Here is a 19,244-nt window from a genome sequence, read left to right as displayed (position 1 = left end):
AGACTGTGAGCTCGTTGTGGGCATGGACTGTGTCTGTTATATTGTTGTGTTGTACTTTCCCAAAGGCTCAGTACAGTGGTCTGCACACGGTAAAGCGCTCCATAAATGTGATCGATCGATTCAAAGCCATATAAAAGCACACCTCCTCCAAACGGCCTTCCTTTCCCTCATTTCCTCTTCTCCCACCCCCTGGTGTGGCTCTTTCACTTGGACTTCCACCCCTTATTTACCCCTTCCTGGGCTACACATCACTTCTGTACCTACCTGTGATTTATTTACTTATTACTGTTTTGTCTCTCCTCTAAAGTGTAAGCTCTCTGTGGGGTGGGAGCGTGTCTACCTGCTCTAGTAAATCATACTCTCCCATGTGCCTAGAACAGTGCTCTGCCCCCAGTAAGCACTCAATAAATTCGACTGGTTGAAAAGGAAAGAACACAGTTCTTTGGCGAGAATTTTTAATTGCCTTTCGGAACTGACCTCCAAGTTTCTTCTTGGCTAAATTAAAACAAACAAAAAAAATCTATAATTTTGTAAAGCGGCAGTGAGAAAGCTACCAAACAGCTCTGTCTCCACGGGGTAAAACAAGTCTTGCTTGGGGCAAAGTGAACTCATAATTCAAACCCAAGTGCTTCACAGGGCAAACAGAAGTAGCCTTTTTCTCGTTCAAATGAAAAGGGTGATTACCGCTTGCTTTTTATGTTCATTCATTCATTCAATAGTATCTATTGAGCGCTTACTATGTGCAGAGCACTGTACTAAGCGCTTGGAATGGACAAATCGGTAACAGATAGAGACAGTCCCTGCCCTTTGACGGGCTCACGGTCTAATCGGGGGAGACGGATAGACGAGAACAATAGCGATAAATAGAATCGAGGGGATGAACATCTCATTAAAACAGTAGCAGTAAATAGAATCAAGGCGATGTACGTTTCATTAACAAAATAAAATTTACGCCAACGTTTGAAACCCTAATAAGCAGCACCTGATTGGTCTGGGGTCTCCTGTATCACCGATTGCAAGTTCTTACGATCAGTGGCATTTATTGAGAGCTCACTGTGTTTAGGGTCCTGTAGTAAGTGCCGGAGAAACTACAGTACATTAAGTAGACGTTCACTCATTCGGTCAGTCATATTTACTGAGCTCTTACTGTGTGCAGAGCACTGTACTAAGCGCTTGGAAAGTACGATTCGGCACCGAATAGAGACAATCCCGGCCCAACAACGGCCTCACAGTCTAGAAGGGGGAGACAGGAAGCAAAACAGGTACAAGTAAACAGGCATCGATAGCATCGATGGAAATAAATAGAATTATAGATATATAAGCATCACTAATAAAATCGATAGAATGATAAATACGTGCATATATACACAAGTGCTGTGGGGTGGGGAGGAGGTAGCGCAGAGGAAGGGAGGTGGGGCGACGGGGAGGGGAGGAGGAGCGGAGAAAAGGAGGGGTCTACTCTGGAAGGCCTCCCGGAGGAGGAGGTGAGCTTTCAGTGGGGCTTTGAACGGGGGACGTGTGCTAGTCTGGCGGATGTCGACGGGGCGGCGGGGGGCGCGATCCTACCCTCAGGGTACTTCAGAACCTAGGTGGGGGTGTAAAATCAATTCCTAATAGTGGGAATCGTTGGCATGGCCTAGCGGAGAGAACACGGGTCATTCTCATCCTGGCTCTGCCAATTACTCCCCGTGTGACCTGGGGCAAGTCTCTCAACCTCTCTGTGCCTCAGTTTCCTTAACTTTAAAATGGGATACCTGTTCTCCCTCCCACCTACACTACGAGCCCCGGGTGGGACGGTGATGAGGTCCGACCTAATTAGCTGGTATCTACCCCAGCACTTAAAAACAGTGCCAAACAGTAAGCGCTTAACAAAAATCATAAAAAAATAAGGATTTGTACGTAAGTGCTGTGGGGGTGGGAGAGTATCAAAATCCTTAGAGAATACAGATTGCAACGCGTGAGGTTTTTTTTTTCTGGACCCGTTTTACTTTTCAAACTGTCAGTGTCTTAACTTTACCTATCTACACTAGTCTTATTTCCCCTTTCTTATTTAAGTTGCTAAACCAAACTGGGAACCAAAGTGGGAACAAACCACCTCTTTTTTTTTTTTTTTAAGAAGCGATTTTCCATTTTCTCTTAGGTTAATTCATCCTCTCTACAGCTCTCCTTCATTTTTTCCTACCCGTAGCACTGTCAATTTAGTGGAGTCTCTGTTTATTCAGAATTTCCCAACGCGGCAGTAAGACGAGGGAAAGTGAATGTGAAATTCCAAAATGCAGTCCATCGGGTGGTGTGGCTGATATCAGAGCTCCCAGGAATAGCGCCGAGTTAAATCTAACGGTGTGTGGAAACAAAAACGTTAGCTTGTCTACATAGGGCGGCCTAGTGAAGAGGGCAAAAGCGGTGAGTCAGGAGATCCTGGTTTGTGATCCAGCTCTGCCGCAGGAGCACCAGGTGACCTTGAGCAAGTCACTTAACCTCTCAGGGCTTTAATTTCCTCACCTATCAATCGGGGATACGAGCGACTGGGACCCCGTGAAGAACGGGGACGGTGCCTGATCACATAACATCTACCCTGGCACTTAACATGTCGCGAGCACTTAATAAATGCCATAATAATTAGTTGTTTCACTTTCCCACCGCACTTACATTCTATATCCTTATATTCCTTATATATCCTTATATTCTACTACATATATCCTTATATTCTACTACATATATACTTATATTCTACTATATGTATACTTATAGTCTACTATCTGCCGTATGTGAAAGGTATTTTACCGTCGGTCTCTCTCTGTGGACTGGAAGCTCCTTGGGGGCATGGATCGTGTCTACCAGTTCTATTATATCGTAGTGATGATAATAATTCCGCTATCTGTTAAGCGTTTACTATGTGCCGGGCCCTCTACTGAGCGCTGCGGCGGATTCAAGCAAATCGGGTTGGACACTGTCCCTGTCCCTCGAGGGGCTCACAACTTTTCCAAGCGCTTAATACGGTGCTCTATATAGAGTAAGCGCTCAATAAATACCATCCATTGCTTGATTGATTAGTACAAAGTGGGGATTAACTGGAAAATTTGGAAAATTCCCCTTCCAAAATGCACTTTCCCCATGCGCAAGCAGGCAGAGATGAGAAGCAGTGTAGCTCAGTGGAAAGAGCCCGGGCTTGGGAGTCAGAGGTCATGGGTTCGAATCCCCACTCTGCCACTTGTCAGCTGTGTGACCGTGGGCAAGTCACTTCACTTCTCTGTGCCTCAGTTACCTCATCTGTAAAATGGGGATTAACTGTGAGCCTCACGTGGGACAACCTGATGACCCCGTATCTACCCCAGCGCTTAGAACAGTGCTCTGCACCTAGTAAGCGCTTAACAAATACCAACATTATTATTATTATTATTATTATTAAAGCCAGAACTATCGGGCAGTGGAGCCAATTTGCTCATATTTTAAACATTCATAATTTTGCACAGTGACACTGGAAAAGCTCAAACATCTTGGAAAGCGTAAGACTCCCTGCCCGCCCCCGCGGACAAATGTCAGGAAAAGAGTCGAGAAGCAGTGTGGCCTAGTGGATAGAGCCTGGGCCTGGAGGTCAGAAGGACGTAGATGCTAACGCGGACCACACCGCTTCTCTGTTGGGTGACGCTGAGCAAGTCACTTAACTTTTCTGGGCCTCAATTACCTCATCTGTAAAATGGAGATTAAGGTTGCGAGTCCAGTGTGGGAGATGGGCTGTGTCCAAGCTGATTAGCTTGTATCTACCCCAGCGCTTAGTACAGTGCCCGGCACACAACAAACGCCATAAAAACACTCCCCTCGTCTGTCCTCTCGAGAGGCGATAATTTAAATTTAGCAGGGACAGGATGGACGTTCGGGGTGAGAAAATCGGGACAAGGCGAAACCAAATCCTTAGACAGTGCGCAGTAGTCGTCGTAGCTTTTGGAAATGGGGGTTGAACTGTCGTTCAGTCAAGGTTAACGGGGAGATGGGGAGGTGGTGAGATGGTGTCACTGAGGCACGGCGACATTAAATGGCTTGTCCGAGGTCAGACGGTCTCCTCGAATGTGGGTGCCCCCCCCCACCAACCCTCCGCTCTTCCCCTCCCCTGGGCACTGTGCTCATTTGTATATATCATTTATCACCCTACGTATTCTGTTAATGAGGCGTACATCTCCACGATTCTAGTCATCACGACGACGTCATCTTGTTTTGTTCTCTTTGGCTTTGCCGCCCGTCTCCCCCGTTCAGACCGTGAGCCCGCCTCTGGGCGGGGATCGTCTCCATCTGTCGCCGAATTGTCCGTTCCAAGCGCCCGGTCCAGTGCTCTGCGCATAGTAAGCGCTCAATGAATACGATCGAATGAACCAATTCCCCCCATACACGCGCTTTTTCTGGCCCACTGTCACTCGGGTGAACTTCGCTCAGACACGGGTGGCGAAGAGGGGGGGAGAAGGGTGTGGAACCGGCAGGCGAACGTGCCCTCGAATTGTTCTGGCAATCAGGGTGACAGGGTGCGCGGAGCTCATCGGTCCCCTTAGGGACGACGAAGGGCACACGCTGCCGGGTGGTAGGAGGAACGGGCGTGTGGTCACGGAAGGGGAACCCTGCTCAAACCTCCTCCTACTCCTCCGTCTCCGGCCTGCTTCTGACAGCACGCACCACCCCCTCCTCACTTGTAAGGACTCGCTTTCGCGGAGGCGGAACTAACCCGGTTCTCCTCCAGTTTCCCCGATCTCTCCTCCATTGCGTTCGCCTGCCTTTTTTTTATTTTGTGGAAATGGTATCTGTTGAGCGCCGACGGCGCGCACCGTACTAAAGGCTGGGGGAGAGTCGCCGGTCGGATGCCGTCCTCGTCCCTCGGGGGGGGTCCCCGCATTTGGAGGATGAGGCGCAGAGAAGTCGCGCCTTGGCCAAGGTCACGCCGCAGACGCGCGAGTGCCGGGCCAGCCCGACTCCCCGGCTCAGGCTCTATCCGCCAGACCACCCCGCCACGCTGCCTCTCCGCCGGCCGCTTCTCGTCTTCTTCCTCCGGGTGCCCCCCAAGACCGTCTGGTCTTCTCCTCCTCTTGCCCTACGTCCGCTCCCTCGACGGACCCATCGGCTCACGTGGCCCCATCACCTCGGGGCCGGACGAGCCCCGATTCTACCCCTCTAACCCTGCCCTCTCATCTCACCTTGCATCTTCTCTTTCATCCAGGACATCTCCGCCTGGACGTCCTGCCCGTATCTATCAATCAATCGGAAGTATTTTTTGAGCGCTTACTATAATAACGATGATAATGTCGGTATTTGTTAAGCGCTTACTAGGTGCAGAGCACTGTGCCGAGCGCTGGGGGAGACACAGGGGAATCAGGTGGTCCCACTTGAGGCTCACCGTTCATCCCCATTTGACAGATGAGGGAACTGAGGCTCAGAGAAGTGAAGTGACTCGCCCGCAGTCACCCAGCTGACAAGCGGCGGAGCTGGGATTCGAACTCATGACCTCTGACTCCCAAGCCCGGGCTCTTTCCACTGAGCCACGCTGCTTCCCTAGCCACGCCGTCTGTCTCCCCCGACTAGACCGTGAGTCCGTCAGTGGGCGGGGACGGTCTCTATCTGTTGCCGAATCGTCCGTTCCAAGCGCTTAGGCCAGTGCTCCGCACATAGTAAGCGCTCAATAAATACTACTGAACGAATGAACGAACACCATCCTCTCTGCCCCAGAAGCCCCTAACCTCGGGCTCGCCCTTGCCTCTCTGCTATCATTCAGCTTTACATTCGGGCAAAAGTCCTTTCACCCACCCCCGCACCCCAAACCGCAACGACCCCGGTACCGGCTCTGACCATCAACCGATCGATCGATCGATCGATCGATCGATCCATATATCGGTTTTTTTTTGGCCTGGTGTTTGTGAAATGCTTACTGGCTGCCAGGGACCGGGCTAAGCGCCGGGGTAGGTACACAGCCGTCTCCGTCCCACGTGGGGCTCCCAGTCCTAATCCCCATTTTGCAGATGAGGTCACCGAGGCCCAGCGACATTAAGGGGCAGGTAAACAGCAGACAAGCGGTGGAGCGGAATTAGAACCCAGGTCCTTCCGACTCCCAGGCCCGTTCTCCTGGGCGATTCTGCTGCTCTACTAGGTCGGGCCGCTCCTCTGGAGCCCTGGATCAAGCAGGCGGGACAGTACAGGAGAACAGGGACGGAAACACACTGCCCCTCGGTCACATTTCCCGGAATGTCCATTTCGCGCGTCTCCTTGCTCTTTATTTTGGTATTTGTTAAGCGTTTGCTACGTGCCAAGCCCCGTACTAAATCCCGGGGTAGATACGAGATAAGCAGGGCCCACGGGGGGCTCAAGGTCTAAATATATATATATATATATATATATATGTTGGTATCTGTTAAGCGCTTACTAGGTGCGGAGCACCGTTCTAAGCGCCGGGGTAGATGCAGGGTCATCAGATTGTCCCACGTGAGGCTCACAGTCTTAATTCCCATTTTCCAGATGAGGTCACCGAGGCCCAGAGAAGCGAAGTGACTTGCCCACAGTCACACAGCTCTAAGTAGGAAGGAGAACAGGTATCCGGCGCAGACGAGGGAACCGGGGCACAGAAAAGTTCCGTGACTCGCTCCAGATGACCCAGCGGCGAATGAGGGGGCTGCGATTAGAACCCAGGTCTTCTGAGTCCCGGATCCCGACTCTTTCCACCAGGCAATGCCGCTTCCCTCTTGTCCTACCTTTTCTGAAGCAGTGCGCCTCGGTGGAAAGAGCCCGGGCTCGGGCCCGGTCATGGGTTCGAATCCCATCTCCGCCGCTTGTCAGCCGTGTGACCGTGGGCAAGTCACTTCACGTCGCTGTGCCTCAGTGACCTCATCTGGAAAATGGGGACGAAGACCGGGAGCCTCACGTGGGACCACCCGACGACCCTGTACCTCCCCCAGCGCTTAGAACAGTGCTCTGCACCTAGTAAGCGCTTAACAGATACCAACATTATCATCATTATTATTACTTCGCTCCTCTGAGCCTCAGCTCTCTCATCTGGAAAACGGGGACGGAGACCGGGAGCCTCACGCGGGACAGGGATCGGGTACCAACTCCATCGGCTCGTCTCCACCCCACCGCTCAGCGGGGCTCGGTGGGAAGAGCCCGGGCTGGGGAGTCGGAGGTCACGGGTTCGAATCCCGGCTCCACCGCGTGCCGGCTGCGTGACTTCGGGCGAGTCACTTCGCTTCTCTGGGCCTCAGTTCCCTCCTCTGTCAAACGGGGACGGACCGCGAGCCTCCCGCGGGGGCGACCCGACGACCCTGCATCTCCCCCAGCGCTTAGAACGGCGCTCTGCCCAGAGTAAGCGCTTAACAAAGACCAACATTATCACTTCGCCTCCCTGGGCCTCGGTCACCTCATCTGCAAAATGGGGATGAAGAGTGGGAGCCTCACGCGGGACCGCCCGCTGACCCCGGCGCTGAGAACAGGCGCTCCGCACAGAGTAAGCGCTTAAACCCACGCTACCGTTGTGATGACGGTGCCTGACGCGCAGCCGAGCGCTCAAAAGAAGTACAATTATTGTTATCGGTAGTAGTGGCGGTAGTAGGAAGTGCCGTCGAAGGGCAGGGACCGTCTCTAGCTGTCGCCCATCTGTCCATCCCAAGCGCTCAGTCCAGTGCGCTAAAAACAGCACTCCGAGCGTAGCAGCCCTTGATCTAAACGACTCCGTTCTCGTCTCAGGAAGTCCCCCATCTCGGGTGGGATGTATATCACATCTGCAAACTCCAAATTCCGGGGGACGGGAGACTGCTTCTCTCCCCGAAACAGATAAGGCCTGCTTGGACGGGAGATTGCGTCAGAGGTCCTGAGTTCGAATCCCAGCTCCGCCACTCGGCAGCCGTGTGGCCGTGGGCAAGTCACTTCACTTCTCCGGGCCTCAGTTCCCTCATCTGTCAAATGGGGATGAGGACCGTGAGCCCCACGGGGGACCACCCGATTCCCCTGTGTCTACCCCAGCGCTTAGAACAGCGCTGGGCACCTGGTAAGCGCTTAACAGGTACCGACATTATTATTATGATTATAATTATTCTTACCCAAAACAGATGAGGCCCGCTTGAAGAGTCTCTTTTGTCGTTGAAGAAAACACACTCGTCCGAGTTCTCGTGTGATTGGCTACTTTCCTCCGCGTCGCCAATAAAGGCCCGGCCAAACAGGAGAGGGGGGCCGTTGTAATAATAACGTTGGTATTTGTTAAGCGCTTATTATGTGCCGTGCACTGTTCTAAGCGCTGGGGTAGACACAAGGGAATCGGGTCGTCCCACGTGGGGCTCACGGTCTTCATCCCCATTTTCCAGATGAGGGAACCGAGGCACAGAGAAGTGAAATGACTCGCCCGCAGTCGCACAGCGGACAAGTGGCGGAGCCGGGATTCGAACTCATGGCCTCCGACTCCAAAACCCGTGCTCTTTCCACTGAGCCACGCTGTTGCGTCACTCGTGCCTCTCCGGAGGCGAGCGGGCGCTGGGTCACCTTCCTCCCTTTTCTGATCTATCTACCCAGCACTGTCTCGGAGTGTTGCTTTCCTTGCTTGCGTCACCACCTTGGGTTCGAATCCTCCCTGCCTTTCGGTTCCATTCCCTTTTCGAGTACACAGTGCTCTGCACAGAGTAAGCGCTCAATAAACACCATCGAACGAACGAACGAAGGCGCTGCAGCTGCTGCCCCTGCTGCCGATTTGAGCCTCAGTTGTCCTGGGGGGGGGGGTGGGGGGGGTGGGGCCCTGGGGGGAGGCGAGAGGGAGGGGCGGGGCTTACCGAGGGGGCGGGGCCGGGAGAGAGGACCGAGGGGCGGGGCCTAGAGGGGGCGGGGCCCGGGGAGAGGGGCGGGTCTGGGGGCGGGTCCAGAGGGAGGGGGCGGGGCCTAGATAAGGGGCCAGAGAGGGGCGGGGCTTACAGGGGCGGGGCCTGAGGAGGGGGCGGGGCCCGGAGGGAAGACCGAGGGGCGGGGCCTAGGCGGAGGGGCGGGGCCCGGCGGGAGGGGGCGGGGCCTAGGGGAGGGGGCGGGAGGGAGGCGGGAGGGGGCGGGGCTTACCGAGGGGGCGGGGCCCGGGGAGGAGGAGGAGGAGGAAGAGGAGGAGGAGGAGGAGCAGCAGAAGCAGGAGGAGCAGGAGGAGCAGAAGCAGGAGGAGGAGGAGGAGGAGGAGGAGACGGGCGGCGGCGGCGGCGGCGGCGGCAGCATGCGGCTCCTCTTCGTGGCGGCCCTGCGCGCCCACACCGGCAACGCCGTCACCGCACACAGGATCCGGTAGGTGCGGGACCGGCCCGGCCCGGCCCGGGGGCCCTCGTCCTCCTCGTCGTCCTCCTCGTCGTCCTCCTCGTCCTCCTCGTCCTCCTCGTCGTCGTCGTCCCGCCGTCAGCGCCGCGGGCGGGGGCGGACGGGGCCAGGGCGTGGCGGCAGGTGGGGCCCCCATCTGCTCCCGTCCCCCTTTCCCCAGGGGACGGACCCGCGGCCCGGAGGGAGGGGAGCCACGGCCGGATTCGCACCCGGGACCTCTGCCTCCCCGGGCCCCGAGCCCCGCCGCTCCTCGAGCCGCCGGGGAGGCCGAGGGGGCCGAGCCGGACACCGCGCACGCACACACACCCCCGGACGAGCCCCCCCGCCTTTTAATAATAATAATAGTAATAACGATAATGTGGGTATTGGTTAAGCGCTCACTAGGTGCGAAGCGCCGCTCGAAGCGTTGGGGGAGATACGGGCTCGCCGGGCGGCCCCCCGTGCGGCTCCCGGTCTTCATCCCCATCTTCCGGACGAGGTCGCCGAGGCCCAGGGAAGGCAAGTGACTTGCCCACGGTCACACAGCCGACAGAGTGATGCTGGTATTTAAGCGCTCACTAGGTGCGGAGCGCCGCTCTACGCGCTGGGGGAGATACGGGGTCGCCGGGCGGCCCCCCGTGCGGCTCCCGGTCTTCATCCCCATCTCCCGGACGAGGTCGCCGAGGCCCAGGGAAGCGACTTGCCCACGGTCGCCCGGCCGCCGAGGGGCGGGGTCGGGATTCGAACCCGCGGCCTCCGACCGACCCCCTAGCCCGGGCCCTTTCCGCCGCGCCGCCTCTCCGTGGTTCCCGCCACACACAGACGCGACTTGGGTTGGACCCGGTCCCCTCGTCCCTCGGCCCTCCCGGCGTCCGCGGCCTATGCGGGAAGGACGAGTGAGGCTCCCCCCGTCGCGACCCCCCGCCCGGGCAGCCGTCGTCTCCGTCCGTTGCCCGGTGGGGCCTTCCGAGCGCTCGGTCCGGTGCGCCGCGCGTAGCGGGCGCTCAACCAGGGTCGCCGAGCGAATGAACGCGGTCCGGAGGGCCGAATGCCGCCGCCGCCTCGGACGAGGACGACGACCAGAGTGACGACGCCGTCCGTCCCGAGCGCCGGGGCGGACGCGAGGTCATCGGGCCGTCCCCCGCGGGGCTCCCCGTCCCCGTCCCCGTTTTACGGACGAGGTCGCCGAGGCCGACGGAAGCGAAGCGACCCGCCCGGGGTCGGGACCCGCCCGGGGTCGCGGGGTCGGAACCCGCGGCCCCTGACCGCCGGGCGTGGGCCCTCGCCGGGGGCCGCGTCGCTCGTCTTCGCTTCGCACGGCTGCGCTCGTCTGCCGCGCGTGACCTCGGGCGAGTCGCCTCCCTGCTCCGGACCCCGGCGGCCTCGTCTGCGCCGACGGTCGGTGCCGATAATTCCGGTGTTTCTTAAGCGCTTCCCGTGCGCCGAGCACCCTTCTAAGCGCCGGGGGAGATAGAAGGTGACGAGACGGCCCCGTGTCGGGCTCGCGGTCTCGAGCCCCGTTCTCCGGATGAGGTCAACCGAGGCACCGAGGAGGGAAGTGGCTTGCCCGGAGTCACACGGCGGACGGGCGGCGGAGGCGGGGGGATCGGAACCCACCACCTCCGACGCCCGAGCCCGGGCTGTTGCCACTAGGCCACGCCGCTTACCCGGGGATGGAGACCGCGAACCCCGCCCGGGACGGGGACCGCGTCCGGCTCGATTGGCTTGTATCCACCCCGGCGTTTAGTAGACTGCCGGCCGCGTAGCGAACGCTTACCGGACACCGTCGTCGTTATCGCTGTTGTTATCAAGTGACCGGCACGAGGCCCCTCCCAGCAAGCATTCGGCGGAGCAGGATCCGAACCCAAGTCTCCCGACTCTTTCCGGTGGGGTCCCCCCGTCCGTGCTGCTCCTCGTTTCCGGCCGGGTCCTCCCCGCCTCTAAATGGGAGGCTCGGGCGCCCCGGCTCCGCGCCGGACGACGTCGACCCCGACGCCCCTCCCGGTCAGCGGCGTCGCTCGGTGGAAGGAGCCCGGGCTGGGCAGGCAGAAGTCATGGGTTCGAATGCCGGCTCTGCCGCTTGGCAGCTGGGTGACCGCGGGCGAGGCACTTCGCTTCTCTGGGCCTCAGTTACCTCATCTGGAAGACGGGGATCGCCTGCGAGCCTCACCTGGGACAACCCGATGACCTTTAATCTACCCAGCGCTTAGAACGGTGCTGTGCACATAGTGAGCGCTTAACAAATACCGACGTCATCATCGTCATTATTATTATTATTATTATTATTAAAACCTCCTCCCCGGAAAGCGTCGGGCCTCCGAGCCCCCTCGACTCCATCCCCTTCTCCGCTCTCTTCTGCTCTGTCTCGGAGCCTAGGCTCCCATTCTGTTCATTCATTCGTTCATTCAGTAGTATTTATTGAGCGCTTACTCGGTGCAGAGCACCGTACTAAGCGCTTGGGATGAACAAGTCGGCGACAGATGGAGACGGTCCCTGCCGTTTGACGGGCGTCCGGTCTGATCGGGGCAGACGGACTGACGAGAACTATGGCGGTGAATAGAGTCGAGGGGAAGAACCTCTCGTAAAAACAGTGGCGACTAAATAGAATCGAGGCGACGGGCGTCTCATTAACAAAATAGAGGCCTTCCCTGCTGAAGTTCTCCTTTCCTCTTCTCCCACTCCCTTCTGCGGCGCCCTGACCGGTCCCCTTTATTCATCGCCACCCGCCCCCAGCCCCTCGGCACTCAACGACAGACCGTCTCTATCTGTTACCCATCTGTCCGTTGCAAGCGCTCAGTACAGTGCTCTGCACATAGTAAGCGCTCAATAAATACTATCGAGTGAATGAATAACGTACTTAACCGTAACTGATTTATTTGCATTCACGCCCAGACTCCCCCTCCAGCTCGGCGTGGGCAGTGGGTCGTGCCTGCCTATTGTTGCACTGGCCTCTCCCAAGCGCTTAGTACAGTGCTCTGCACCCAGTGAGCGCTCAATAAATATGACCGATTGCGGAAATCCTGCCGGTTCCGCCTTCACAGCGGCGTGGCTCAGTGGAAAGAGCCCCGGCTGGGGAGTCGGAGGTCGTGGGTTCGAATCCCGGCTCGGTGACTGCGGGCAAGTCGCTTGACTTCTCTGGGCCTCAGTGACCTCATCTGGAAAATGGGGATTGACCGTGAGCCTCGGGTGGGGCAGCCCGATGACCCTGTGTCTGCCCCAGCGCTTAGAACGGTGCTCCGCACATAGTGAGCGCTGAACGAATACCGACTTTTTTTTCCGGTTAGACCGTGAGCCCGTCAGTGGGCAGGGATTGTCTCCCTCTGTTGCCGACTTGGGCGTTCCAAGCGCTCAGTACAGTGCTCTGCACATAGCAGGCGCTCAACAAATACCATCGAATGACCGAGTCTCTAGAATCGCCCTTCCCTCTCCGACCAAACCGCTGACTGAAGCACTTATTTCCCACCTTGATTTACTAATAATGTTGGTATCTGTTAAGCGCTCACTATGTGCCGAGCACCGTTCTAAGCGCTGGGGTAGACGCGGGGGAATCAGGCTGTCCCACGTGAGGCTCGCAGTCTTAATCCCCATTTTCCAGATGAGGTCACTGAGGCCCAGAGAAGTGAAGTGACTCGCCCACAGTCACCCGGCTGACGAGTGGCAGAGCCGGGACTCGAACCCATGACCTCTGACCCCAAAGCCCGTGCTCTCTCCACTGAGCCACGGATGAGGTAACTGAGGCCCAGAGAAGCGAAGTGACTCGCCGAGAGTCACACGGCTGGCGAGCGGCAGAGCCGGGATTAGAACCCACAACTCCTGACTCCCCAGCCCGGGCTCTTTCCACTGAGCCACGCTGCTTCTCAACAACAGCGATAAGAATAATAATAATAGTAATAATAGCAACTTGGGTCTTTGTTAAGCACTTACAGCGTTCCAGACATTGTCCTAAGAACTGGGGTGGATACAGGATATCAGATCGGACAGAATCCCCGTCCCACATGGGAGATCGGGGGGAGGGAGAGCCGGTATTTGATATAATAATGTTGGTATCTGTTAAGCGCTTACTATGGGCAGAGCACCGTTCTGAGCTCTGGGGGAGATACAGGGTAATCGGGTCGTCCCACGGGAGCCTCACGGTGAATCCCCATTTTCCAGATGAGGTCACCGAGGCCCAGAGAAGCAAAGCGACGCGCCCACAGTCACGCAGCTGACGAGTGGCAGAGCCGGGAGTCGAACCCGTGACCCCCGACTCCGAAGCCCGGGCTCTTTCCGCTGAGCCACGCTGCTTCCCCTAATATCCCTTTTATAGCTGAGGAAACTGAGGCGCGGACGCGCAAAGTGACTTGTCCAGGGTCTCGCAGCAGGTCAGTGGCCGAGGCAGTTTTACAGGCTGGGTGGGGAAAATGGGCTCCTTGACCTCCGCTAGCCTTCCAAGCTCCCGCTTAATCCTGTTGCATTCTTTAGCTGTCATCCTTGATCTCACCTCACGTGAACTTCTTTAGATAGCAGGAAAGCAGCGGGATCTAGTGGAAAGGGCCCGGGCCCGGGAGTTAGCGGACCTAGATTCTCCTCCCAGCGCTGCCTCTCGTTTGCTGGGTGACGTCGGGGAAGTCCCTTCTTTTTGCCTCAGTTAGGCCACCTCTAAAATGGGGACTAAGGCCGTGGGCCCCCGGCGGGACCTGGCCCGTGACCAATCTCGTGTCTACCTCGGCACTTAGGACAGCGCCTGGCACGTAGGCTCGACGAATACCGTGAAGAGAGATCGACGGTCCGCTCCCGCTGTCCCCCCCCCCCCCCCGGGCTCCGGCAGCCGGCTCTCCGGCGCTTCGTTTCGTTTAAAATATCGGTTCCGTTTCATTCGTCCCATTTAAAATTCCCTCTCCGAGGCCTCCGGCTACCGTCCCTCGCAGCCAGAGCTAAACTCCTTTTTCCATCCTCTGTTTTCTAGACAAACTGTCTGATACTGTCTTCTGATCCCGGTCCTTGTCCTCTTTGGGCGACGGGTCCCTCCACCCCGCTCTCGCTTCCCACTCGACCGTGGGCGGTGCCGCCGGCTCGGCTGTACACCTCTCGCCCTTTGCCGCTCCCGAACCTCCGAACCGATGCTTGAGTCGTCCCTAGCCTGCTCCCTCTCGGTTCCGTTCCGTCTTTCACGACGACTCACCTGCTTGGGAGGCTTCCCTTGATCGAAGCTGGATGTCGGCGTACCGCCGACACCTTTGTAAGACCTCGGTTCTGTCGATTTGTCTTTTTCCTTAATGGTGGCAACGACGTCGGTATTTGTTAAGGGCTTGCCGGGTGCCGAGCGCTGGGGTAGATACAGGGTGATCAGATTGTCCCACGTGGGGCTCGCGTTTTTTAATCCCCGTTTTACAGATGAGGTCGCTGAGGCCCAGAGAAGTGAAGTGACCGGCCCACAGTCACCCAGCTGACGAGGGGCAGAGCGGGGATTCGAACCCATGGCCTCGGACTCCCAAGCCCGTCCTCTTTCCACTGAGCCTCGCTGCTTCCCATTCAGATCGGGAGTTATTTGAGGATAGGAACTCTGCCTTGGGCCATCGTTTTGGTCCCGCAGAACCTAGAAGAGAGCTGTTCCCAGAGTCGGTGCTTAAGTGTTTAATTTTTTACTTTTTGTGATACGATGTGGCGGGAGTGAGGCATTTTGGGGTCAGTGTGAAGTCTTTCAGGCCGCTGACTTAGGGAGAAGACATTTGAGGCTCCCTTGAGCAAGTTATTTAACCTTACTTTCCGTTTTCCAAAGATGAGGCTGATACTGATATTCCTATTGACCTCATAGACATCTGTGAGGATAAATGAAATGTTTGTGAAAGGATCCGGGGCCTCACGGGAGATTAAAAAACCACTAACTCTAAGATGCAACTGTTATTAACTACATTTCAACGGTAATTTGCTAAAATCGAATCTGAAAGTAATTTGTCAAAATCTGAGTTCCCCGGGTTATATTTCCAAAGAATCTGGTCAGCGGGTGGATCTGCATGGAACAAAGCAATTTTCTAGTGAAAAATCGTGGAAGGGGAGGGTCAAGGGGAAAGAGCGTGGGCCTGGGTTTCCGGAGACCTGGATTCCAATCCTGGTTCGACCATTTGCCTGCTGTGTGATCTCGAGAAAGGCAGTTAACTTCTCTGCGCCTTAGTTTCCTCATCTGTAAAATGGGGGTTAAATACTTACTCTCCCTCCCCCCCCCGCCCGGCCTGCGAGCCCAGGTGGGACAGGGACTTTATCTGACCTGATTTTCTTCTATCTACCCCAGTGCTTATTCTAATATTTGGCACATAGTAAGTACTTAATAAATACCACAGATATTAATCAGTGGTATTTGTTGAACATTTACTGTGTCCAGAGCGTTAGACTTAAGCGTGTGGGGGAGTGCAGTGCAACAGAGTTAGGAGACATGATCCCTGCCCAACAGGAGAGGGGGAGAAAGACGTTAATATAAATAAATGATGGATATGTGCAAAAGAGCTGTGGGGCCGAGGATGGGGCGAGGACCGGTCCTTAAAAGGGACGTGTTCAAGTGCGTAGATGACGCGAAAGGGAGAGGGAGGACGGGGGATATGAGAGTTTAATTGCGAAAGGCCTCCTGGAGACGTGATTTTAATAAGGCTTTGAAGGCGGGGAGGGTAGCCGACTGTCGTATACGGAGGGGGAGGGAGTTGCGGGCCAGGGAGAGGATGTGGACAAGAGGTCGTATAAGATCCTTGTGATCTTTCAGCGCTAGAGCGGATTTTGAAGGATGAATGCCGCACGTCTCCGTGATCCCAAGAGGCTCATAGCGGAAGGTCTGGTATTCAGGGAACCTGGGTTCTAATCTGGGCTCCACCATTTTGCCCGCTCTGTGACCTTGGACGAGTCGCCTAGCTTCTCGGGGCCTCGGTTTTCTCGTCTGTAAAATGGGGATTAAATACCCTCCCTCCATCCAACCTAGACTGTGAGTCCCGTGGGATACGGGGACTGTGCCCACCCCCTATTATCTTGAATCTACCCCTGTAGTTAGTACACTTTCATTCATTCGGTCGTATTTACGGAGCGCTTACTGTGTGCAGAGCACTGCACTGAGCGCTTGGACAGTACAGTTCAACAGTAAAGAGAGAAAGAGCCCGGGCTCGGGAGGCAGAGGTCGTGGGTTCTGATCCCGGCTCGGCCGCTTGTCTGCTGTGTGACCCTGGGCAAGTCACTTCACTCCTCTGTGCCTCAGTTCCCTCATCTGTAAAAATGGGGATTAAAAAATGTGAGCCCCATGTGGGACAACCAGATGACCCTGTATCTACCCCAGCACTTAGAACGGTGCTCTGCACATAGTAATCACTTAACAAATACCATCATCATCATTATTCAAGAGAGACGATCCCTGCCTACGGTGGGCTTACGGTCTAGAAGGGGGGAGACAGACATCAACACAAGTAAACAGGCATCGATAGCATCAATAGAAATAAATAGAATTATAGGTCTATACACATCACGACGAGTAAACGGGCATTAATATAAATGAATAGAATTATAGTGCTGTGGGGCGGGGAGGGGGGTAGAGCAAAGGGAGCCAGTTGGGGTGACGGGGAGGGGAGCAGAGGAAAAGGGGGGGCTCAGTCTTAGTCCGAGATGTCGCAGTAGGGCTTTGAAGAGGGGAAGAGAGTGAGTTTGGCGGAGGCGAGGAGGGAGGGCGTTCCAGGACGGCGGGAGGACGCGGGCCGGGGGTCGACGGCGGGATAGACGTGAACGGGGGACGGTGAGGAGGTGGGCGGCGGAGGAGCGGAGCGTGCGGGCTGGGCGGTGGAAAGAGAGACGGGAGGAGAGGTAGGAGGGGGGCAAGGGGATGGAGAGCCTCGAAGCCTAGAGTGAGGAGTTTTTGTTTCGTGCGGAGGTTGATAGGCAACCACTGGAGGTTTTTGAGGAGCGGACTGTCAGACGCAGCCCCCGTTACTCACTGGACTCACAGCACTGGGCTCACGGATATTGGATCCGTAATTTACAGTTGAGAAAAATCAACCCTGATATATTCTATGCTTCCAAGTGCTTAGTGTAGCACTTTGTCCACAGTAAGAGTTCAATAATAAGAATAATTATGGTATTTGTTAAAGCGCTTACTTTGTGCCAGGCGCTATACTAAGCGCTGGGGTGGATACAAGCCAATTGGGTTGGACACGGTCCCTGTCCCACGTGGGGCTCACAGTCTCAATCCCCATTTTAGAGGTGAGGTAACAGAGGCCCAGAGAAGTGAAGTGACTTGCCTGAGGTCACACAGCAGATAAGTGGTAGAGCTGGGATTAGACTCGTGACCTTCTGACCCCAGGCCCCTGCTCTATCCACTAAGGCGTGGCGCTTCTCTTGAATACAAAGAAGAATTATTTCTTCTTGATTGAGAAAACTGAGCCCCAAAGCAGTTAAGTGATTTGCCCAGGGACACGGAGCAGACAAATGACTGAGCGGGAATTAGAACCCAGATTCTCAGACTCCCAGGCCCGATCTCTTTCCATGTTGCTCTTCGTGTTGGAGTGGAATGACGAGTGGATTTCGCTGCACCACTAAGAAACCATTAGGAGCTGTTATGATTTGGCCTTTTTTTTTTTTTCCCCTCAACCAGTTTGGGTTTTGCCTTGGGAAGAATTGATTGATTCTCAGTGAACATATGCTCTAAGTACAAAGTAATTGTTTACTTTGCAATTTCTGAACACCCACAGCAGTTGGTTTGAGAGCAGAACGAAGTGACTCACCTTAGCTAGGAGAGGGTTATTTGAGGGAGGAGGAGGAAAGTTTGTTTTCCAGAAGAAAAAGGTAGAAGAGATCCTAAAAGATTTAGTTAAATGGACCCTTTAACCTCTAAAGTTGCTATGCTCATAGTGAGTAGTGATTTGGGAAAGAGATTGTAATATACGGAACGCGGTACCTGGCACGGTAAATCTTTCCTGGAGGAAAGCCTGACTCATAATTATAGTTCCCAAATCTTAATTGGTGAGGTTGGAGATAATGGTGAGTTAATGCCAAAAATTAAGAATTTACGCATACAAATAATCATCAAGAAATAGCGAATGGAAATACAATCATCTTTTAGATAAGAATTTGCAGTTGAGATATTTAAAGTTTACCTCTAATGGACGACGTAATCAGAGAGGTTCACTGTAAGGACTGAAATAGTCCTTCATTGCTCGTTGCAGAATGTAATCAAGCTCTCCACTTGTTTAGGAATTCAGAATGAACTCCAAGTAGCAAATTGTTATTCACTTGGACTTCCGAGCTTCGGCCCGCATTACGTTTCAAATAAATAAGCAAAGTAAATTAGCCGGGGTCTTAAACACACATTTATTAATCGGGACAATGAGGCTTCCTTTTATGTCCCTTCAGATTTCCTTGTAATATAATCGGCCTGTTTTCATTCACAAATAACACTTAGCATTTCAAGTTCGGTAGCATAGTTGTAGGAAGATAAGCCCGTATTTATTTATAGGTTGCTCTTCCCGGTTTTTAGGATTCAATAAAAATGTACTTTGTCATTGGTTAATTTCTCATGTCCCCCAAAAAAAAAAAAATCAAGAGTTTCTGTTCTTAGTATTTATTTGCCACCTTCCAAAAATAGGCTTAAGTAATGAATTTAAAATATGGCCCTGAGAGGGCAGACGATGATGATATGCAGTGCTACTTTAAAAATCCTCCTACTCGATGGATTAATAGTTCTACCTTTTGGTCTCCCCCGGACACAATATTGGGTGTCTTTTCTGCTACACGTATGCTGGGAGATCTAAGGCCAGTCACTTCACCTCTCTGTGCCACAGTTTCCTCAGCGGGAAAATGGGGACAAAATATCTGTTCTCGCTGCCTGTCAGGCTGAGTCCCATGGGAGACGGGGACTGTGTTCAGTCTGGTTATCTTGTGCCTACCTTAGGGTTTGCCACGGTGCTTAGCTCATAGGAAGTGCTTAATAGGTACCCTCACGATTATTATGATTTTAGAGA

At 54.8% G+C, this 19,244-nt stretch overlaps 1 protein-coding gene across 1 annotated transcript in view; it reads left to right on the top strand.

Annotated features, from left to right (window-relative positions):
• The first annotated feature begins 9,190 nt into the window (after positions 1–9,190).
• GLT1D1 (glycosyltransferase 1 domain containing 1) overlaps positions 9,191–19,244 on the top strand; it is an 87,984-nt gene continuing 77,930 nt past the window's right edge. Inside the window, exon 1 of the mRNA XM_029058200.2 lies at positions 9,191–9,273. Within this exon, the coding sequence (XP_028914033.1) occupies positions 9,206–9,273 (68 nt within the window). The 5' untranslated portion in view covers positions 9,191–9,205. The remainder of the gene's footprint in view (positions 9,274–19,244) is intronic.

This window comes from Ornithorhynchus anatinus, chromosome 2 (genome assembly GCF_004115215.2).
Source record: "Ornithorhynchus anatinus isolate Pmale09 chromosome 2, mOrnAna1.pri.v4, whole genome shotgun sequence".
NCBI classification, from domain to species: Eukaryota; Metazoa; Chordata; class Mammalia; order Monotremata; family Ornithorhynchidae; genus Ornithorhynchus; species Ornithorhynchus anatinus.
Note: the sequence above shows the minus strand (reverse complement) of the source record. Positions and strands in the feature narration are given on the sequence as shown.